The sequence below is a fragment of the Hippoglossus hippoglossus genome, chromosome 10 (assembly GCF_009819705.1).
Source record: "Hippoglossus hippoglossus isolate fHipHip1 chromosome 10, fHipHip1.pri, whole genome shotgun sequence".
NCBI classification, from domain to species: domain Eukaryota; kingdom Metazoa; phylum Chordata; class Actinopteri; order Pleuronectiformes; family Pleuronectidae; genus Hippoglossus; species Hippoglossus hippoglossus.
In genome coordinates this window covers 383701-407616 of record NC_047160.1, presented here as the reverse complement: position 1 = coordinate 407616, position 23916 = coordinate 383701, and the positions used below count along the sequence as shown (strand labels likewise).

The window sequence follows — 23916 nt, the reverse complement described above, 5'->3', positions numbered from 1 at the left end:
TCTTAAATATACCAATGCTATTGTTTGCTGTTACTAACTTATTATATCCAAATAACATCTATGCTAATGCAGGTGAATCAATGACATTTGAAATTGAAAAACTTGAATGCATGGCATTATTTCATGAATGAATCAAAAGCATACAGCTTCAGGCTGCTAGCAGTGGTCTGTATAAAAGCCTGCCAGGATGCTGTGTTGTTAGAGGAGCAGTTCAGTAACATCGCAGCTATACGCGGGTTCAATCAAGTGCACCGTGTGTCTACAAAGAGGGGGGATGCAACATGAAAATATGTGAAATACGGGATTATCATGCAAAGGAAAGGATCCCTAGCATGCTAACGCGAGCGCGCTCGCAATCTTTTTTTTTTTTTAAGGTTGTGAAAAAAATGACCATAATACATTGAAATGTTATTAAACTAAGATACTACAATCATTATTGTAATTTTTAAATCCTTATTAATGGAGAAAATACGACATTTGTGGATCTCTCTCCCAGCTTGCAGATGATTCGCAAGGCATTCTGGGTACCCCTTGGTTTGAAGTGAGGGTCAGAAAAATGTCACTTTCGAGGGCTATAAAGCCCTACCCCTTGGCTCTACCCCTCCGTCCCAACAGGTATTGGGACAGCCTACCCCTACACGTGAATGCGCAAAGCGAAGGGTAAGGGCTAAGGGCTAAGGGCTAGGGCCAAGGGGTGAAATGGAATTGGGCCTTTAAAGGGATATTTCATCCAAAAATGAAAATTCCCTCATTTTCGACTCACCACTATGCCATTTGGGGGGTGAAGTGTTTGAGTCCACAAAATACTTCTGGAGTCTCAGGGGGTAAACTTTGTTAGAGCAGAATCCAATACAATTTAAGTCAATGGTGAGTCCTTCTTCAAACGTAATAAAACAGAAAAACCATAACATACCTCAATACTGCTCCTGTGGTGTCATCCAAGTGTCCGGAAGCCCCAACATTCATATTCAAGTCAAAACGGCATCATTTACACCGTGTTTTAAGCCTAAAAGTCCTCTGATATCTTCTGACGATGTCCATTCAGGGACCTTCGGAAATGCTAACATCAGCTAGCTTAGCCACACTTCTGGTGGACTTTTAAGCTTAAAACCCGGTGGAAATTACCTTGTTTCAAGTCGAATATGAATGTCGGTGCTTCCGGACACTTGGATGACACCACCGGGCAGTATTGAGGTATTTTGTGTTTTTTCTGTTTTATTACGTCTGAAGATAGTTCACTAATCAGCTACACTGTTTACCCCTGAAAGTCCCAAATACATTTTGTGGACTCAAACACCCCCCCCCCCCCCCCCCCCCCCCCCCCCCCCCCCCCCCCATCGACATAAGAGGTGAGTAGATAATGAGTGAATTTTCATTTCTGGGTGAACTGTCCCTTTAAGAGACCCCTAAAAAGCTGATATGCAATGTATAAAAAAATATATGCGTACAGTGGTGCAGTGGTGACAGGAGAAGAGGGTATAGTCTTGTTTTTTTCTTGTGTATTATAAACAGTGACATTTGAGACTACACTTGCATATTTATCCAAAAATGGGCCAATAGTATTTGCACATATCTTAATATTATTTCTCATGGGGCAGTTGCAAATATTTCAAATATAACTATGTAAATAACAGCACTGCATGTCATTTAAATAATTTAAAAGGCACTGCCATTCAAAAGTGCTCACCGTGGTTGAAGTTTATAGTGGTTAACGTTCACTTTATATTGTTATACAAGGAGCAGAATCTCTGTCGCGATCAGCATCATGGGTGAACTATTCCTTTTAATGCGACCGAAAATTGTGGTTTGAGTCCATGACTACACCAATATGTCTGCCTTGATTTGTTGTTTTAACTTAATAGAACCTGAATTATAAATGATCTTCCTTGTTCCCAGAAACATTTTCTTGAGGTTTATCTTTGTTTAATTTAAGGATATTCTGGCACCCACATGTGTCTAAAACAGCACTGTTACTGATCCAGTAATACGAAGACAAAGATTCTGCCAGTGCTCTGTTTAAGTAGATGTCATTCAAGACCTTAATGAGAGTGCTCGGTGGTATATAGTGTGGCCATATTTCCCCTTTTGAAGACATCAAAACAGAAATTTTTCCACACAAAATTAGCAAAAATTCAAGTTCAATCTACAACCTTCTGATTCACATCAAAGGCCTTTGTATTTAGATTAGATTAACACTGAATTTTATAATTAACAACTAGAATGGGCCCGACAGTCTCCTTAGGAAACCACATTTAAATTTACTAGATATGGATTTATATTTGGATATGCATAAAATTGGACGCTCTCATAAATATCACTCCCTTAAACATTCCTTTTTTTTTCATTCGAGATCCACAAATTATTAACTCTGACAATGAGGTTATGTTTTCATTTGCATTTGTTTGAAATCAATTAAAAAATGTAAAAACATATAGAAAATCCCCTATCTCGCGATGTTAAAGGGATGGTTCACCCAAAAATGAAAATTCACTTATCTACTCACCACTATGCCGATGGAGGTTGTTTTTTTGGAGTTTCAGGGGTACACCACGTTTTTAGCCGAAATGTCCGCTGTGATCCATGCACAAACGCAGTTCCAGTGGAGGATATCAGAGGACATTTAGGCTAAAAACATGGTCTAAATGACCTCGTTTCGAGTCAAATTTGAATGCAGATGACACCAAAGGAGCGGTATTGGTCACCATTTAATTAAATTGTATTGGATTTGGCTGCAACGCTGTTTACCCCTGAAACTCCAAAGGTGATTTGTGGACTCAAACACTTCACCCACCCCTCCATCAGCAAGGTGTTAAGTAGATAATGAGTTAATTTTCATTTTTGGGTGAACTATCCCTTTAAGGGAAGTGAAAGAAATAATTGTTGGTCCGTCCCCTGATCCATATTCGCACTAACATTACAAGTTCTTCCCTGACCCATACAACTATTTTTGTGGTAATCCCTCCAGTAGTTTTTACGTTATCCTGCTTACTAACAGAGATGAAAACATAACCTCCTTGGCAGAGGTAACAACAATAGACAAAACAAATCATATTTCATGTGAATAATTGATGTGTGGCTCATACCTAAATCTGCTTAATAAGGTTGTTGCATGTGCTGATGCATAATATATATTATGTGTGTATGTTAGGGCTGTGCCAGGGTGGGCCTGAGTGCAGGAACTGGTATTGGCGTGTCCTCTGCATTGGTCAGCAACCAGAACTCCAACAATGACAATGAGAACAACAACCACCACCACCACAATAATGAGGCCAACTTGCCCCCTGCCCCCCCACCTGTCAACAACAACCAAAGGCAGCAGCAGAACCAGCTTCAGCAGCATAATGGCAAGTTCCAACTGCATTGTTAGTCAGTGGAATAACAGCAATCAGAACACAGCAGCTGTGGCTTTCTTACAAAGAGCTCACTTGTCTAAACTTATTAGTGAAGATGAAGTAAGAAAATTGGAGGTCAGTCATGTACACTGACATTGTTGTAACATCACATCATCACATCATCACAAACACATCACTCTGTTATTGTTCAGTCACAAAAGATGTGTCAGCAGATTCTGAGAACGTGTTAATAGTCAGATAAACAAACAGGGCCAGGATATTATCTGTTTGGTTAAAGTATGTAAATAATTTTAACCCTTTTTTGTTAATTACAAAAAACTCCAAGACTCTCTTTTTGTAGCTATAAAAATGCATTTATTGTCACATCATGGTCATGTGTACCAAAAAAAAAAAAAAACTCAGACGCTTTTCGTCATCTAGCCTTTGTCAGGGAGTCAAACAGATCACCTTAAACAATGGTTCATTTTTGTAGTGCTATGCAGCCAATAGGAAACTGCCACTCAGACATGGAGTTGTGGCCTAAAGGGTGTGGACACATAAAAACAGCAGACGGTGATGATTAGCTCAACATGTTAATCACAAAATTATCAAAGCGCAATATAAACAATGACTGGTTAGAATTTTTTTTTATCAAAGAACAATATAATACATGTAAACAATGACTTTGGTAACAAAACACAAATAAAAGTTAACGAATGTTTATAGAAGAAATCTAGATCCTCATTTAAGCCTGGGTATTTTGTAGCTTGTAATTTATGGAGCTTCCTTTTGGTAAAGTTTGCTTTGTCACCTTTTCGGATGGAAACAGGGATGTGGTCAATGCCAAATACTTGTAGTGTGAATGGATGACTGTTATGGAAGTCCAGATAATGTCTAGCCATGGGATAGTTGACATTACCTGTGCGGATGGCATATTTGTGTTCTGCTAGTCTGTCCTGGAAACGTTTTTTTGTTCTCCTGATGAAAAAAAAACATGGCAAATAGGACATTCTAGTCTGTAGATTATAAATGTTGTTTTACAGTTAAGGTAATGATTGATGGTGAATTCCTTTTGAGTTGTACAGTACATAATTGTCTTAGTCTGCTTGACATTTGTGCAGTGGTTAAATTTAGGTTTTGCACCCAACCATGTTTGTTGGGTGTAAGGTGGAAGATGGCTGTGTACCAATTTAACCTGTATTGTCGGGCATCTGCTGAAACTGTTTCATCACTTTTAATGATACCCCAATTTTTGCTTATGATCTGTTTTAATGTTTTCCGTTTCTGTACTGTATGTTGTGACAAAAATCAATCTATCTATTCTCACTTTGGGGCAGTTCTTTATAGAAAAGTTTATCCGTCTAGATGTTTGGCCCTTGTGCATGCTTTTTTCAGCCTAGAGTTACTGTTTCCCTGTTCCTGGAAATGTGTTTGTCACAAATTCTGCATATTTGTTGAAACCGGCCAAAAGGCAAATTGTCTTTAAGCCACTGTGGATGGAAGCAGTTGGCATGTAGTATTGTATTTCTGTCTGAAGGTTTCATAAATATACATGTATGCCCTTGATTGTCTTTGAAAATAGTTAGATCTAAGAGAAGTGAGAAAAGATAGATTGTTTTTTGTCACAACACACAGTACAGAAGCAGAAAACATTAAACAGATAATAAACCAAAATTGGGGTGTCATTAAATTGATGAAACGTTATGCCAGATCTCCCCGAACCACCATTGTTCAGTTTCAGGAGATGCTCAACAATACAGGATAAACTGGTACACAGCCATCTTAAATCTAACACCCAACAAACTGGTTGGCCCAAAACTTAAGGGTCCTACAAATGTAACCACTGCAACCACCACACAAATGTCAAGCAGACAAATACATTTATGGACTGTACAACTCTAAAGGAATTCAACTTCAATCATTACATTAACTGTAAAACAACATTTGTAATCTATAGACTAAATTGTCCTAGTTGCCAAGTTTTTTACCTTGGGAGAACAAAAAGACATTTCCAGGACAGACCAGCAATTGGGGATTGACCACATCCCTGTTTCCTTCCTAAAAGGTAACAGACAAACTTGACTTAACAGGAAGATTTTGGGATCCATAAATTACAGGCTACAAAATACCCAGGCTTAAAGGTCCAGTGTGTACGATTTTTTCGTGAAAGGGATCTATTGGCAGAAATTGAATATAAAACAATCCTAGTAGTGTTTTCACAAGTGTATCATCATCTAAATTGTACAAATTTTTGTTTTCTTTTACCTAGAATAGGCCTATTATATTCAAATACTTTATATTTACATCTGGAGCTGGTCCTATCTACGGAGGCCGCCATGTTTTTTACTGTAGCCCAAACTGTACAAACTACACACCTTTTGAGTTTTTATGACAACTGAAGTTTACCACAGGTTCTCTTTCATGTTTGGAAGGGGAGGATGAGGGGAAGGGGTCTTAAGCTACAACATGCAACTTCACCACTAGATGTCACTAAATTCTACACACTACCTTTTTAAATGAAGATCTAGATTTTAGTGTTTTTCTATAAACATTTGTTTACATGTATTTGTGCTTTGTAACCAAAGTCAGTGTTGACATTTATTATATTGTTCTTTGATTTAAAAAAAAAAAAAAAGTATCCTAATTCATTGTTTATATAGTGCTTTGAATATTTTGTGATTAGCATGAGCTAAACATCACCATATCCTGGAGTTTTTATGTGCCCACTCCCTTTAGGTCACATTCCATGTCTGAGTGGCAGTTTTCTATTGGCTGAATCGCACTTCAAAATGGAACCATTGTTTAAGGTGATCTGTTTGACTCCCTGACGAACACTAGATGCCGAAAAGCGCCGGAGCTTTGTTGTTTTTAGGTCCACAGGACCATGCCATGACATTAAAGGCATTTTAATAACTACAAAGAGAGAGCCTTGCAGTTTTGTGTAATTGTCTATCCACATGTATCCTGATCCAAAGAGCACCTCAAACTAACTCAGTTTGAGTCCAGGAAGTGCTCCTTCTCAAAGTTCTCAAAAAAAGAAGATTTTTTTGTTTGTTTCACAGCACCGGTTGCAGTAAATGGTATGGAAGATGAGGAAGAAGAAGAAGAGGAGGAGGAGATGATCTTGGAGGAAGACAACATGGAGGCTGAACCACAGATGGAGGTGAAAGTAGCAGAAGGGGGTGTGAGAGTGGACGAAGCTGACATAGCTCCAGGGAACAGTTGTCCAGCTGGAACACTGCAACCTCTTGATGAAGAGCAAGCAGGTTTGGTGCTGCTTTTTGTTCAGAATCAGCAGATGTTAAAATAATTTTTATGTTCTACACTTTTCATCACCATATTATAAATAAGAAACTGATGTCCTTTGCACATCCAGGTCCCAGTGGTTTAGTCCAGCAGTGCAGAACAGCTGGTGCTGTTGTTCCAAAGCCCCAGCTGGTCATCTCAGACTCGGACAGTGAGGAAGAGGAAGGTCTTGTTTCAAGGCTGATGCCAGCTTCCTGTTTGCAGCAGCCAGCATCCTTTACAGAAGGTGTCAGCACAATATAGAACAAACCAATTACTCCCAACAGTAGCCAGGTGTCAGTCCAATTGTAGTGCAAAATGAAAACAAATTTAAAGAAATCCACTAAATGCTAATGAATGTGTTTCCATCCACTAATGTAAAGTTGGTTTATTTACATCAACAGCTGGGAAAGCTATTTCTCAATTCACTGCCATGAAACCCCTGCAGAAGATGATGAGTTGATTAAAAGAGCTGCAGTCAATGCTCAGACAATGAAAAAACATCTGGACATGATGTAAATTTGAGTTTAATGTATTGATGTGAGGAAGGTTCCACTCGTCATTGCTCCACACACATCTGAAGTTTTCTCCTTGTGCTTCAGAGCTGTCAGATTTAATCCACTTAGTCTTTCAAATTGTTTTTTATCCACACAACAATGCTTACACCTCAGCCAAATGCAGAACTTCTGTCGTGACATAGTTTTTTTTCAGAGTTTCAATGTCTCTCAGGTTTCTTTAATGTGCAAATTGTAACAGCATCAGCTGCAGCTGAAAAGAGATCATCTATCATCTAAGTTTCAAAGTAAAATTTATTATGTGGAGTTATTTCTGGACAATAAATGAATTGAGGTGCCCCTACCAGATTAACATTAGTGTGTCTATGTGCCTGTTTGTTTTCAGGTAAAGGAAAGACTCCTCTGCGGAGAAGCAACAATGTGGCTCTATCAGTGTCAGTGGACAAGACAAAGGTTCAGGTGTCAGACAGCAGCTGTGAGAAGAGCTGTCAGGTGACCAGTGAGCAGATCAAGGCAGATATGAAGGCTGCTGCTGATAACAGCAGGAGGACAAGCAGTAAGGGAATAACTACAGAGTCTCGGGAGACCACTCCAAGGGCTGACAGTTGGACAGAACAGAGCTCTGGGAGTACTGGGGCAGCAGCAAGGACTGAGCTGAGGCAAGTGACTGGATCTGTTGTCAGAAATGGAGCTGGAGCAGCCACATCCAGGCAGGTGGATAGATGTGGGAGGGTGGTGGTGGGCATGAGCCATAGAACAATTACAACCACTGAAAACCCCTCTGGAGCACTGACTGGGAACACAAGGGACTCTGGGATGCGGCTGAGCTCTAGTCCTGCCAGTTTAGAGCCCAGAGGTGCTGCTGTAGACCATGCTTCTAGGAGACCAGCACTGGTTGGACAGGGAGAAAGCCAACATGTCCCTGATACTGGTTCAGGTTCACAACATGCTCCTGCCAGAGACGAGGACTTTGTTCCTAGAAGACCTTTGACCCGTTCTTGCACACGTATGTCCTCTGTGTCCCTGGTACCTGAGACAGGTAAGACTGAAGTTACAAACACAGAACACACTTGATGTGTCCACTGACATGAGTTAAAGGAATGTGTCGTGTTTAGTTCCAAGGGTTTGGGCTTGTGCTTCCATGTCAGTGCACATGAGGCCCAGTCCAGTGTTAACTGATACTTGTGTGCAGCCAGTAATTTTATGGATTTCCTATTTCCCCTCAGCTGTATGTTAAGTCTCAAAGAGGGTAAAAGATTACTTCAGAAACATGTTAATATGTAACCCACTTTTAAAAGATTGCTAAAAATGTTTTGGCCGTCTAGGGGAGACCTGGACTTAACATGTCGTAGACTCATCCGTCTTCATAACCTCAAGAAAAAGGCAGTGGCACAGTGTCAAAGTTTAGAAATGCAAAATGGTCACTAATCTTCCATAACTAGGGTTAGGGTTAGTCAATAAAACTAAACAAATGACAAATTTCATTAAAAAAAGCTCCTTTTTCTTTGTGGGAATGTTGGAGGAAAGGCAGAGGTTGCTGTCAGCACTCACACTCACACACACACACCCACTCAGGTGAGAGGGTGAAATCTGACAATTTTAAAGAGCAGTAGTTCACAAAAATGACCGAAGAACATCTCCCCAACCAAAAATCTAACATCCATCCCCTAGACAAAAGACCTGGACAGAGAATCCGCCTTAATATTTTCTGAACCCTTCTTATAATGGAAATACAAGGCGTTTGTTGCTCTTCTGCATCTGAGTCAAGAACAAGAGTCAAGACGATTATGGTCAGAGAACACAACAGTCCTGGATCCAAGGTCTACTTCAAAATGTTGTAGTGCTAACAGTAAGGCTAAGGCCTTTTTTTTTTTTTTTTTTTATGGTGTTTTTGAAAAAGTTGATGATCAATGCTTCGCTCATCCTCCTGCAGAAGCACTGCACCCACACCCAATCTGCTGGAATCCAGCTCCAGCTTAAATGGACACAAGAAATTTGAAGCAGCAAGCACAGGGGCACCACAGAGGAGAGCTTTGGCTGCCTCAAAAGAAAACTGACATTCCTCTGACCACTGGGTGACTTACTAACCTAGCCAATGGAGCTACTACTTAAAGTTTTTTTCATAATGCACTGTTTAGGACACAATTTAGAGATGGCATTTAGTGCATTTAAGTGCCATATTACATTCTGGGTTTTAAAGTAAACCTTTTTTGAAATGCAAAAAAACAATAAATTAAAAGTAATTTCAAATTACTTTAACCTAAACACAACAAAAAAATATAGAAGCAAACGGCAATGAGCGGGTTCAAGCCTTAATTCGCTCAATAGGAAGGAAGCGGCTCAATAAGAGGAAGCAGCTCAATAGGAGGAAGTAGATCAATATGAAGAAGCGGCTCAATAGGAAGATGCAGCTCAATAAGAGGAAGCAGCTCAATCGGAACGTTTTGGGTATTTTTGGTACATCCTATAGGCAAAATGCAAAATGCTTTACCACCCCTATTTTACAATATGATATAAACATATTGATGATTTGACAAATATTTAAAGAGTTATGGCCAATTTCCCTCGTAGCCCCGCCCTTGGCAAAGGTTTAAGGTTAATAATGGCAGTGATTTTTGACCAATTGTGATCATTTATAATAGAAATGTGTATCTAAGTCTCACAATGCTTTATACCGAACTTGGTGTTGATTGGTTGAAAAACCAAAAAGGAGATGTGACATTACTGTTTTTAAATTTATGCAAATTAGCAAAAATCCATCATGGCAGACAGTTATGGTCCAAGAGGCTTTGAGGTGGACACATTGAGGTGGACTTGTGTGTGAAATTTTATGTCAATCGGACAAACTGTGTGAGGGGCGTGGCCTGTCATATGTAATAGCGCCACCATTTGGTCGATTGGGCTCAAATTTTTTGGGCATTACTTGTACTTCCGCCAATCAATTCGGCACTTTAGATTTTAGTTGCCCCTAGAGCATTCATACGGTGGCCCTGAGAGCTCAACGCACTGCAACTGTGTGTGTGTGTGTGTGTGTGTGTGTGTGTGTGTGTGTGTGTGTGTGTGTGTGTGTGTGTGTGTGTGTGTGTGTGTGTGTGTGTGTGTGTGTGTGTGTGTGTGTGTGTGTGTGTGTGTGTGTGTGTGTGTGTGTGTGTGTTCCCAAATAACGCACACACTGGCCCCGGGGCTCCGCACTCACTCGGAGAGACGCACAGTGAGACCAGAGCTCGGAAGAGGGGGCAAAATTGCTCTTTTGATAGTAAAGGTTGCCTACCCCTACACAATATGGACAATACATTGCCTCACAAACAGGGGCTTGCTTGTTAGCGCTGTTTATTCAGTTTAACAGGAAAACACGGCATGTCTCTAGCTCAAACCGTTGAGGAGTCATGACGCTCTAAAGACAACATGATATTTGAGATCGTATACGGCCCAGTGGGTCTCAGAGCGTTAACAGTAGACATCTGCAGTAATAAAGTTTGTTATTTATTAAAATAAACCAAAAACGTTTAAAGTTTAGCAAATTTTCCAAGATCACTGACTGACACCGACTTTAACAACTCCAAACTGCGGCAGCAACAACAAGCGGACGTGTCCATCACTTTTAGCTGTCCTCTGGAAACACTTCCATTGTCGTTTTCTGTATTTGCTGCGCATTTCTGTATTTGCTGCGCATTCCTGTATTTGCAGCGCGTTTCTGTGTTGTGTTGTGAAATTGATGAAGATGTTTTCTTACTTTGCTTGTGTTTTGTCCACTTGCATGTGTTTTCTTAAGTTGCAGTGCGTTGAGCTCTCAGGGCCACCGTACATTCATACCAAATTTGGTGAAATTTGGTTCAGTGGTTACTGCGCTATGGGTTTTGGGAGATTTTAGCGCTCTGTTTGAGAAAAAATCTTAATGCTTAAACTTATCTACCAAGTTTGATGATGATTGGACCAAATGTTGATGAGTTATGGCCGATGGCCTGTTACGCTCCGCCCTTTTGTGCTTTATGCTTTAGTAATTAATTAATTTTAGAAGGAAAAAAAAGATGTAGTTTGAGTATCCCCTCTTCTTTTTTTTAAACTACATTTCACATATGAACAATCTCAACAAAACAGCTTATACCCTCCTTTTCTCTCTGTTCCCCACTTTCTCTTGTTCAGTGAGAGAAGTAAACTCTTCCTTGTGCTGCCAGGATTTACTACCGTAAATGCGAGAAAGGTGAGCAGGTTAAAATAGAAACACTCTACTCAAATCTAATAATAGGGCCGTATAGAACGGCGTCTATTGGTAACCTATGCTTTAGATGATCATGGATGATTTTTTCCACTTCAGCTTGCCCTTCGGTTGAATCCATGCTTTAATTGGGCTTAGCCACCTTCCATACGAAGCACATTACGCAAATCGATGTATTCACATAATCGATTATGTCGACGCGTCGCCCCAGCCCTACTCGAGGAATCTTTTCAGCCCTACTGCATATGCAATGGGGACAAACGCTCTGCTAAACAGCTGTGACACTGACAACCATGTTTACCTAAACCAAACACAGTTCCAACACCAAGCAACTAGCATAAATCAAAAACACATAACTGTACATAACAAAAGTATATGCAGCTGACTGGCATGCTTCTTTATGCTAACAACCCAAACAATATGTCATGAAAGCTAAGACTCTAAAGATGGCAATGGCATATTTCTCTTTACATATGATATGATTACACAATCATATCTGTTCGAGCCAGCAGCCAAAAAAGGGTAAAAATTATGTTTACTGCAAAAAACAATACAGATAAATCATGTCCTACCTTTGCTGTTTTCTCAACATAATTTGTGTTTTAATCCATATTTTGTAGGGGTGTAACAGTACATGTGTCCGAACCGAAAATTTACAGTACGGGCTTTCGGTTTGGTACACGTGTACAGAATGATTACCGCAAGTCCACGTGCTGAACTTATTTCTGTGTAAGGGTCTCAAATTCCGAGGGACAACTTAAGCGAAGGACCGAATGTGCAGTACACTCGTCGTCATGGCAAGCCGGAGTCAAAAAGGAGTTTGAAAACCCTCCATCATTTAAGTTTGCTGTGTGGAAAAACTTCCGTTTTAGCCAGTCGACTATAAAGACGATGGAAAAAGACAAGTGGCTCTTACAAAAACTGTATGCTGATATTGTGCGACTGCTATCGGATATGTAACATTGAAGCAAGAGCATTGAACATGCCTACTTTGAAACTGCATCACCAGAGGGATGTCCTACTTATATTAGTGGGACAGGGAAAAAAACGAAGCACCCCATTGCGTTTAAGCTTCCGCTTGCAAATAATTCAGAGAGTGTCAAAGCAATAACAAACACCATAGGTGTTTTTATAGCAGCAGATATGCGACCATTCTCTGTTTTTAAACACGATACAAAGTTCCCACTCTTTCAGCCAGCAAGTCATATAAGCCCTTTTATTTACAGCGTGTTTTAAGTCTAAAAGTCCACCAGAAGTGGCCAAGCTAGAGGACGTTAGCATTTCTGATGGTCCCTGAATGCACCTCGTCGGAACATATCAGAAGACATTTAGGCTTAAAACACGGTGTAATTGACGTCGTTTCGAGTAGAATATGAATGTCGGGGCTTCCGGACACTTGGATGACACCACAGGAGCAGTATTGAGGCATGTTATGGTTTTTCTGTTGTTTTATTACGTCTGAAGAAGGACTTACAATTGACTTCAATTGTATTGGATTCTGCTCTAACAAAGTTTACTCCCTGAGACTCGAGAAGTGTTGGAGTGCTGTAGTGGACTCAAACACTTCACCCACCGCCCCATAGGTATAGTGGTGAGTAGATAATGAGTGAGTTTTCAGTTTTCGATGAACTATCCCTTTTAAAGAGATAGTTCATCCAAAAATTTAAATTCATTCATTATCTACTCACCACTATAAAAACATTAAAATACAATAAAAAACAATCAAATTAGCTAAATATTATGGCAGTGATTTTGACCCAGGAGTTGCCAACCACTGTTGTAGTTTATCTGAGGACGTAGAAGACATGTAAAACTCTTCCTGCAGACTGACTTTGAGCATGATGCCCTGTCCCCACTGACTACTACAGAATGCTGGTACACCGCACGATGTAGACTGACTAATAACAAAATATTCAAGTTGAAAATCTTTGCTAATGTACATTGTATAATTTGTTACAAAATGACGTAACAACGAGCAATGGAAACCAAAATCATCAACCCATTGAGGGCTGGATTAAATACCACACCGAAAATCAAAGTAAAATTAATTCACAGGCTGAACCAACTTGCATGAATTTCATCACGTCAACTCATATAGTGACTCAGTAGTGTGCTACCAAAAAATGTCCTGGGTGTTCTCCTCACAGATGGCAGTTGTCCTGTTTTGGGAGCGACGTGTTGACTAGTTGTGAGAAACTAAACCGACATATTCTCCTCGTTCAAGTCTACATTCTTAATGTCCTTATTATACTATTACCTCTGAGTATAGGTGAACTCTCGCCTACATTTAGTGTGTGTGTGTGTGTGTGTGTGTGTGTGTGTGTGTGTGTGTGTGTGTGTGTGTGTGTGTGTGTGTGTGTGTGTGTGTGTGTGTGTGTGTGTGTGTGTGTGTGTGTGTGTGTGTGTGTGTGTGTGTGTGTGTGTGTGTGTCAGCCGTTCCTTCGGATCTCGTCAGATACCGAAAGTAAACAAGGATTTCTCCTTTGGCTGTGAACTACTCTGTTGGAGTTTTTCAACCAACGTTAATAAGGCTGTTAAGTCAGTTCCCTCTTCTCAACTAATGTTTCCGTAGGGCTCATTCACTAACATGTGTATATATACATATATCTATAGATAGATAGATAGATATTTATTTATTCATAATTCATATTCATACACCTCATTTATGTTTACATTATTCTGTTTAACTCTGCAGCATGTGTCTTGCACAAGGTGCACACATAGAGGCTGATTTTAATTGTCACCAGTTAAGCTATTTTCAGATCTTTTTTTTTTTTTTTAATCACTTTTTTCTTGATAGTTAGCTTAAACTCTGCCTCATGATATCTCTAGTCAACCTGCACACATGAGAGGAGTGCGCATACAAGCGTCAGATGCGCATTTGTACCGTGACAGAGAGTACAGTTGGTGTTGAGAGGGTCAGCCTTTAAAATACTGCATATTGTGTAAAAATGTGATTGATGAAGGTCTTTCATTGTCTGATCCAGCACCAGCAGAAAGCAGTGCAACATCACGTCTAATTGCATACATTTTCCCATCCATATCGTTGACAGAGACCTTCTGTTGCTGTCATTGATTGCCTTGCTGTAGTGAGATGTTTTTTAAGCTATTTTGATATCGTACAATGTCTTCCATATTTCAGTGAGTGCGACTCAAAGGTGACACAACATTAACAGCGCTGCTTTAGTCGTTGTCTGATTCCACTTTGAAGCAGCTAAATAGTCTAAACTTCCCCCTCTGCGTTTCTGAATACAGGACTTGTATCTCTGAACTCATAAAGTTCTTCTTTTACTCTTTGACCTCATTTTCATGAATGAACACTTCTGACATGGTGCAGAAACAGTAGCCTTATATGGTATCATTGCCGAGTTATTCATGCTAATTTGCTGTCTGTGGTGGGAATTTGCATTTAATCCCATGGTGAGGAATTGAACAATTACACTGAATGATTGAATCAACTCTCTACCGAGTTTCAAGGCATTTAATAGTGGTTGAGAAGCAAAATTACATAAACAAGAGTATATTGAACATAAACAAAGTTACAGTGTTACTATTTGGCCAAACTGTGACAGAGTTCTTAAAGCAACAGTAGGCTCAAGAGTCTGACTAATGTCTCTTATGACTAGCTGCACAAAGTATGTAACACACAGCTGTCCTCAGTCACATTTCTATCGATCCGTGAGAACGCAAGAGAGGTCAATGTCAACCCCTTTCACCATCTGGGAGACACTGTGTATTTAATCAAACAGTGATTGCATTCAGTCTCACAGAACAGATGTTGTTCATGTTGCACTCAGTCTGGATGTCCTGTGGGGGGTATAATGGACCAAAGGGTTTTGCTGAGCCCTAATGTATATATTTCACAATTATCACCCAGGCAAGAAAATTCCTGGCCTCCAAACTCCTTGGCTAAAACTGGTGCTGTTATAGATTGTGTCTGAATAACTCGCGATTGGGCCTTTTAGAAATGTCTTTTTCCAGCTATCAAAAACTTGATGTACCGTACAGACACGATCAGCCCCTGCTCTCCTGTCACATATAATTTGAAGGTAATCGTTTCTGACATTGACCAATATAGCGTATAGAATGAGGCATTTCTCCCTGTTATATCGATCAGCTGTACAGTGAAAAACAATCTCCCCTTTCCGCCTTTCCCTTTTGGGGCGGTGGTTGGAACTGGTAGCTGTAGCATTGTAGCATTGCATGATTGTAGCTCATAACTTAGGAAAGGTATCATTACCAGCATGGTTAGCAACAGGAGCAGGCACATGCCTCCTCTCAGGCTCCAGCCATGTACCCTGAAGGGGTGCCATGGGCGTGGTCTTTCCATCATTGGACAGAGAGCGTCTCCTACATCACCACAACTGTCACACCCTTCTTGACGGTTTGTTGAAGCCTGAAGTGCAGGCAGAGGCCAATCAGCACTCCCCCCCCACTGTCACCAAGGTGTTAGGATGGGGTGATGTGTTTGACTACTTACTTCCGGTGGTGACACTGCTCTCTGCACAGCTGCCACTTGTTGGCGCTTGGCACACTACTGATGGAGGAAGGCGCTATTTCACCCTTACCCTTTAGTCAGCTTCGCCCTCTGGACCCGGAATGTGTTTGCAGTGGCTGACGTGGATCCAAGGTGCTCTCCCAGCCACCTTCACCGCTGTCTCTGTGGTCAGGAGGACTTGGTATGGACCCGTGAAAAGCCGCTGCTTCCAGTTCTTTCGCCTGTAGTTTCTGATGAGTACCCAATCGCCTGTTTTCAGGTCTTGCAGTGCAGGTGTGGGGAGTGCTGCTTTCACCTGCTTGTGCAGAGCATTCTCTCGTTCCACTGCACCGGCAGACTTGGGGTGATAAGAACAGTGATGTTATATAGTAAAACCAATATATTGAGAAATTTCTGCCATGATTTGGTTGGCAAATCCTGTTCCACTGTCACTGCTGATCAACCTAGGAATTCCCCACTTGGGAATGATTTTTCTCAATAAGATTTTTGCAACCGTTGGGAAAGGCTTCAATCCACTTGCTGAACATGCAAACAATCACCAGGCAATATTTCTTTCCTTCTGATGGAGTTAATTCAATGTAATCCAACTTTAATTGCACCAGCAGAGTTATTTGCTGCACAAATGACACATTGTTACCCTCTTCGTCCATGTGATATCTTCCATGTGATAACTTGGCCTAAGCAGGGGAGAGAGCGTGTGGCAAACAGGGTTTGGCATTAGGGCCAATCCAAATGCCATTTATAAATTTAGCACCTGAATGTGACCACAAGGCTTTGCCTGTGATTGTATTGCTTTGAGGTCAGCACATGGGGTGATAAGAGTTGAATCAGACAGCATTTCTGTGGGAGGGAAACGAGTTGCGGAGGAGGCTGCCTGCTTGGCAGCCAGGTCTGCTGCAGAGATAGGGTCAGAGAGAGATGAACAAGCTTCACATTTTATCACAGAAACCGACTTGGGCAGCAAAATGGTTTCCAGTAGCGAGGAAACAAAAACATGGTGAGCAATAGGTTTACTAGATGAAATGAGAAAATTTCTGTTTCCATAGTGCACCAAAATCATGAATACCACCAAATGCCTCACTATGGGAAACGCCCCTCGAGCGTATTCACAGAAGCACTTATACCAATTGGCCAGCTCTGAGTGGCTGGCAGTCGTGACGTCCGCGTCAAGGTGCCGCACCTTAAATACAGTGGAAGTGGCGTCACACGTCATTCAAAACAAGCACACCTCTTCTCGCTTCACCCCAGCAGCAAGAAGGGCGGTCTGGTGAGACATCTCACTCATGCTACTCAGGGGATCTGACAGTAACCTAAAGTTCTCTTTCTTAGCATTCGTTTCGATGTCTCACTATAGGATATGGAGACTGCTGTATTGCCAGACAAGCTTATCTCGACGACTGACCGCGTCACTTAGAAGTGAGATCCACAGAGGAGCCCACGCTCAAGACAGCATGGGTCAGGCCAGGGGATGTGACATCCAACCTCTAGAACCTTGCAAATGTGAGGGGAGAAGACCAGCTAGCTGCAGCGCAGATGTCTTCGATAGAGACTCCCTTGAACAGGGCCCAAGAGGTCGCAAGACCTCTAGTAGAGTTTGCCCGTAAACCAGTCGGAACCTAAAGGCCGGAGCTGGAGTAGGCCAACGCAATGGTGTCCACTATCCAGTGAGAAAGTCTTTGTTTGGTGATAGGTTTGCCCCAGTGGGGCTTAGCCCAGGACACAAACAACTGATCCCCTTTCCTTAAACTCCTTGTCCTCTCCACATATGTGTGTAAAGCACGGACAGGGCACAGCATGTGTAACAGCTGCTGTTCTGCAGAAACCATAGGGAGGTGGCTGAAAAGCGGACAGGTCCACTGGGGAGCATGGATTAACAACCTTGGGAACAAATGCAGGATTTGGCCTCAGCGTCACCACAAGGTTCCCCGGGGTGAACCGCACACACTCTGGATGTACAGATAGAGTGTAAAAATTACTCACACGATTAGCTGTAGCCAAAGCCAATAACAGAGCCACCTTCAGGGATAACGTTTTCATGTCCATGTTCTCCAATGGTTCAAATGGATGACTAGAGAGGGCTCCCAGGTTTAGAGATGGGCAGCAACCTTTGTGCACCTTTCATAAAACAACAAACCAGGGGATGTTGGCCCTTCAGGAAGGACAGGATTGTACCAACTGGACATTGAAAAGGGATTTCCTGTGGCTTAGCACACCACTCCTCAAACGCTCTCCACACACAGTTATAGAGATACCTAGTGGATGATGCTCTGGCATTCTGAATTGTTAACACAATTCAGAATGTTAATCCATTGAGTGTCAGAATAAACCACTCACGGGCCATCCCACGGGGTGAGCTGTTCCGGATGATGGTGAAATATCTGTCCGCATGCCTGGGAGAGCAGGTTCCTGCGCAGCGGGGAGAGGCCATGGGTGCCCGTGGAGGAGCTGTCTCACTTCCGCCAGCCAGTGCATGGACGACCAGTGATGGGCGATCAAAATTAGTGACAGGCGATCTCCCGCACCCTGAGCAGTGTCGGGAGAATCAAAGCCAGAGGTGGAAACGCGTAAAGCGGGATGCGCAGCCACTCGCGTGCAAATGTACCCACCCACAACGGTGCACTCTGGTTGTGCAGGGAGAAGAACAGTGGGCACTGTGCGTTCCCCCTCGACACGAACACATCCACTGTTGCACAGCCTAAACGTGACCAAATCTGATCTACTACAGCCGGATGAAGCTTCCACTCCGCGTAGAGAGGATTTCCCCTTGACAAAAGGTCTGCACCCAGATTCTGAATCCCGGGAATGTGGGCTGCTCTCACGGAGATGAGATGCACCTCGACCTACAGTGTGTAACTGTGGAGAACGTAGACCCCCCCCCCCCCTGACTATATATACATATACACCACCATGTGGTCGTATTGTCCGTCCTCACTAACACATGATGTCCCCGGAGGAACGGCAGAAAATATTTCAGCGTAAGAAACACTGCCAACAGCTCCAGATAATTTAAATGGGCATGTTGGAGATCCGTGCTCCACACCCCATTTGCGGATCTGCCCTCGAACACACCTGACAGGCTGGTGTCCTTTCTCACTACTTTCCTGCCAGATATTGCGCCCATGCGCACCCCCACTGTCAAGGAAGACAGCTGTTTCCAGGGTCACAGTGCAAGGACCCTTTCCAACTCTCTAACTTTAAAGTTAGGGGGGAGTGAAGCTCTTTCTGACACAGACGATCTCTCGGAGCCTGCTTTAGCTATACAACACTGCCCCCTGGTGGTGGGGAATGGCTCGTGAATCCGAGTACTACTGTGCATGCGCGGGCTGACTGACTGGGGACGAGTGGAACAGAATGTTTCACCACAGGTGGGACGCTGTCTCCCCCTGTGGTGTTATGGGCGAAAACACTGTGCTCCGCACCTCTGTTTTTTCATGCTTTAGGGTTTTTTGTGAGCATTTGTAACCCTGCGCCCTCGGCTGTGAGCCTGGATGCGTTAGTGGAAAACATTTTATTGACACAAATTATGTGTGATTGCTTGTGAGACATTGATGTGGCGTTGAACAGTACCACATCTGAACCTTGTCTCCTCTCCTCTTGACTGGGACGCACGAACTGAGCTCCGCGCCCACGCGTCGCCGAGAGGGAGGGGTGGAACTGGATAATTTCTCCCCGAACACACGGGATAGGTGGACTGCCAGGGAACGGCTGGCACATCCGCTCGCAGTGGGCGGGACCGCTAAGATGCCTTCTTCTTCCGCCTGGCCTGCTGACTGGGAGCCGGGCCTGGTTGAGCAGCCTGGGTTGACAGAGAATGGAAGGGCTTTTTAGGCCAAGTGGGTTTGGAGTCAGGAGGGCTGGTGGTGCTCTTCCGGATGCGGAAAGCAGGGAGGGCGCTCCTAGAGGCAACCTGAGTGAAAGTCTGCCTGAGGGGCGGCTGCGCCGCGGGCAGGTGTTTTCCTTGGGAGACAGAGCTGCAGAGTCTCATCCTCTTCGCCTCGCACCGCTTTTGCATTGAGGCGAGATCGGAGCCAAAGACACCCTCGGGGACAATAGGCATGTCCAGGATGTCCTTCTTTTCCCTTTCTGACAGACTGGTCAGATTCAGCCATCTTGTCCTCTCTTGTAACACCAACATCGACATGCACTTCCCCGCCGCCTCTACAGCGCACCGCTGGATGCGTAGGCAGATATCCATGATTGTGGTGATCTTTTCCCACGCGGGAACGTCAGCTATGTCGTCAAAAAGCTCCGCTTGGTATGCTTACAACATGGAGGTGACGTTGAGAGCCCTCCCTGTCAAAGCGGCCGCTTTATAAGCTCGCTCAGTCATGGCGGATTGGAAGCGATCAGCTTTCATGTGGAGGGTGGGGGCCCTGGATGAGGCAGCTGACAGCCGTGAGTGAAGGTGAGCTGCCATCAGGGGCTCCCGGGGCGGCATGCTTGCCCATCCCTTCAAAATCCAGGGCGAGGGCGTGATCCAGCCCGAGACAGGCAGAGCAGACCTGGTGTGTTTCCTTAGTTCGAAATTTTATTTCCACAGGTGCACAGGCGAGGTGCATCGCCTAGTTGCGAGGTGGAGGGAAGCTTGGCAGCTTGGTCCATTTAGCTTGGTGTGCTAAAGGGAAGCGAATTATCTGGAGTGTTAACTCTGTTAGCTAGCTCTGTTGGCAGGCAGTGTGGTGATCGCAGGCTCCCAGGGCAGTTAGCTTGCTAGGAAGTAAATGCTCTAGCTAGTTTTAATAAAAAACTACCTATGGTGAAGGCAGTCGCATCGTCGTTTCTTACCACTAGCGTCCGGCGATGGAGGTGTTAGGTCTGGTCTATGGACAGTAGCTAGTTAGCAACGACGCGGATCAGAGTAGCTTGTTTGTGAAGTGAGAAGAGCTGTTTGAATGAAGTGTGAAGCCGTGTCCACCGTATTTAAGGTGCGGCACCTTGACACGGACGTCACGCCTGCCAGCCACTCAGGGCTGGCGAATTTGTATAAGTGCTTCTTTGAATAAGCGCGAGGGGCGTATCACATAATGAGACAGCGAAACGATTGCTAAGAAAAAGAAACAAAAAGCTGGCAATAAAACACTACAATAACCCCCGTTGCAGGCCTGAATGTAGCTTGAGAGCGACGTGAGAGCTAAGTGCACTTACAGCAGTACGAATGGATTCCTTACTCTTAGAGGCAATGACACAGTCGGCTGCTCACTCAGCACTAAAAGTTCATCCTCCTCCTTACTCTGATGACAGGTGACAGACAGCAGCTAAAGTCCCACTGGCCATGAACAACAGTGACGGCTGGACTCCCTCGAAGCCAGAGGTGCAACCACGCTTCTAAGGTCACACAATACGCTATCTGGTGCTCCTGTGCGGCTCCCACGTACATTTTTAAGAACAAGCGTGGCATTAGCTGAATATATATATTTATATTTATATATATTTATATACTTCTAATGTAGCTAGGAGCCACATTAGGAGAAACACACACTCCTTGGTGCTGCGACAAAAGACCCCACTATCTCCTCCATAGCTCGGACCTGCTCTCCTTTTAGTCCCACCCTCTTGACCAATCAAAACCTTGGAAATGTTATGTCTCTCTATACTGACTAATCAGAGGCAGATAATAAAGGGAGACACCTAAAATAATCAAGATAGAGTGTCAGCCTACATGTTAGGAGATGTACCTCCAAAACAAACTATAGAGAGGTTACACATCTTAAAGTGGCATACCCTATAGTGTTGCTACTGCATTACTTTATTATTATTAATGACACTTATAGACCGGGAATAAACCCATACACATAATTGAAAACCGATCATATCCAAGAACAATGGACTGAGCAAGGGCCAAAAGGCAAGGTAGAACTCTGGCAGGATTACGTCTGGACCTGGAAATATTTATTAAATCTAATCACACAGGACATAAAAGATGTTTTAAACATTTTGGAATTGGTCTTTGGATGCAGAGAAAAAATGTATTCTTGAAAAAGATATATATCTATATCTTCTCTTTGTAGAAGGGTTTACTAAGCGCCAAGTATCGACCCTACCTGTGAGGGCTGCTTAGTGATGTAGTGCATCAGAAGCAGGACATTGGTCCCTGTTCTCTGCTTTGCCTGTTCTTTCAATATTACAGTTCCATACTCCATTGAAATCTGCCCAAGAACCAGGTGGAAATCTGTGAGACTCAGGGGAATTTTGGTTAAAAGATCATAGAAACCAGCATCAAAAGTGTTAGGATCACAGGCAGAGGTCAATGCAATGTTTTTCCCATCTAAACCAATTTTAGCAATGGCAATCTGTCCATCAATATCAGCCCAGGAACCAATAATATCAAACTTCAACTTACGCTTACAAACTACCAACGTAGGAGCTGACGAGAAAGCAATAGGGTGGTAAAACGTATTTTCAAAACACCAAATACCACTATGGAGCAAATGTGTTTCCTGGACCATGGCAAAGTCAACATTTTTCTAGAATAGTTGTTCTTTTGTGTGGAATATTAAGACCCCTGGCATTGACAGAAATAAAGTTGAGATCAGTCATGTCTTTTATAATGATGTAATATGGAACATAGTCATGTCTACAGACAGGATGCAGTGACCTGGAACCCCAAAATAGCCATCCCCAAAACAAATAACCCTAAACTATAAAGAATCACAAAATAAAGCGAAGAAAAGTGAAGAGAAACCTTACTCTCCAACATTTCTGATAGGTCCACCGTAGGACAAAAAACTAAAATCGATGAACCATAATTCTGCCTACCACCAACATTCAATATGGTGATATCACACATCACATAACATCCAAGCGCCCCCCTCTCCTACATCACAGATAGAAAAAGAAAAAGAAAACTGTTGAGCTTGGTGAAGTAGCAGAGCTCAAAAAATGCCTAAAGCTGTTACATAAATGATGTGTGTGTGGCCTGTGAGTTGGCAGACAGCTTAATATTAAGTTTTGTATTGTTGTTGATATTTTATTTGTGTATGTTGTGAAGATCTGTCAAGAGCCAGGCCTCGAATTGCAGTGAGGAGGAAACGAATGGCTGACAAATCAACCAGCACCTCAGACCCAGTCACTGAGGATGACCATGTACAGGTATACACACACACCTAACTGTAGACATTTGTTTATGCTGTTACACTATAGTTTTAAAGTCATTAATGTGTCATTTATTTTATCATTAAGTGTCCAGGCAGGTGAATACTTTAGTATGCACTGTACAGAGTATAAAAAACTTCAGTTACTCATGATTTTTTTTATTGTAATTACATTTTTTATTCATTTTTTTGCGTCTAGACTTCTATTGCAACACGTAGCTTTCAGAATTATTAATATCACTACAGTGTTCAAAATATTTCACGAGAGAAGGTCAAACTTCAATACAATAGAGTTTATTCTTTCACAAGAGGTAAACCTGAGCACCTCCGGAACCCAACTTAAGACTAAACCTTGATACCATTGCTTATATTGTCCACCTTCATCTCTATGTCTTTTCATCCAATCAGGAGATGGGTTTCTCCATCCCCTTTTTTTAAATCTAGTAGTCTATCTCCCCCTACTGTTCCATATTTTGAATGGTATCAAAAGCAATTATGTTTGGCCTTATCTTTGACACTTAACAAATCTTATTGTGTTTTGGAATTTCCTGACAGCAGTTTCTATTTTTGACTTAAGTATGTTTAGGAGATGGCAGATTGTACCTTTAAAATTTTGTGCATATGTCACCACACTAGCTATATTTGGTTAATAGTGTTTTTTAACGAGGATATAACTACCCGTCGTGCTTTTTTAATGAGGATATTTAGTGGGGGTACACCATGGAGAGAGAATATTTATGATTAATCATGTGCACTTCAAACCGAGGGTGAAATGTATGAATAGTGAGAGCTTCTCATCATGAATATCTAATATTAATAAGAACAGTTCAAACACAGACTACAATGTTTAACAAAGGTTTTCTTCCACAATTGTTTTGTTGCCAAGAAGACAAAATCGTGGGTGTAATGGTAGAGCCGAACCCAGCCAATTCAACAATATTTTCAGATATTTTACTAAGGCACACTCCTAGATCATGTA

General features: G+C 42.4%; 1 protein-coding gene and 1 long non-coding RNA gene across 4 annotated transcripts in view; one reads left to right on the top strand and one right to left on the bottom strand.

The window, feature by feature from the left end:
* fbxo38 (F-box protein 38) overlaps positions 1–23916 on the top strand; it is a 54999-nt gene that overhangs the window by 16306 nt on the left and 14777 nt on the right. For all 3 annotated transcript variants that reach the window (XM_034598742.1, XM_034598741.1, XM_034598740.1), the window contains 5 exons: positions 3149–3344; positions 6395–6598; positions 6709–6864; positions 7518–8171; positions 22835–22935. In XM_034598742.1, coding sequence (XP_034454633.1) covers positions 3149–3344; positions 6395–6598; positions 6709–6864; positions 7518–8171; positions 22835–22935 — 1311 coding nt within the window. The remainder of the gene's footprint in view (positions 1–3148; positions 3345–6394; positions 6599–6708; positions 6865–7517; positions 8172–22834; positions 22936–23916) is intronic.
* Positions 1503–2207, bottom strand: LOC117769724. The gene is made up of 3 exons (XR_004615289.1): positions 2197–2207; positions 1901–1905; positions 1503–1682 (listed from the first exon to the last, which is right to left on the bottom strand). It is a non-coding gene; the product is annotated as an uncharacterized LOC117769724 (long non-coding RNA).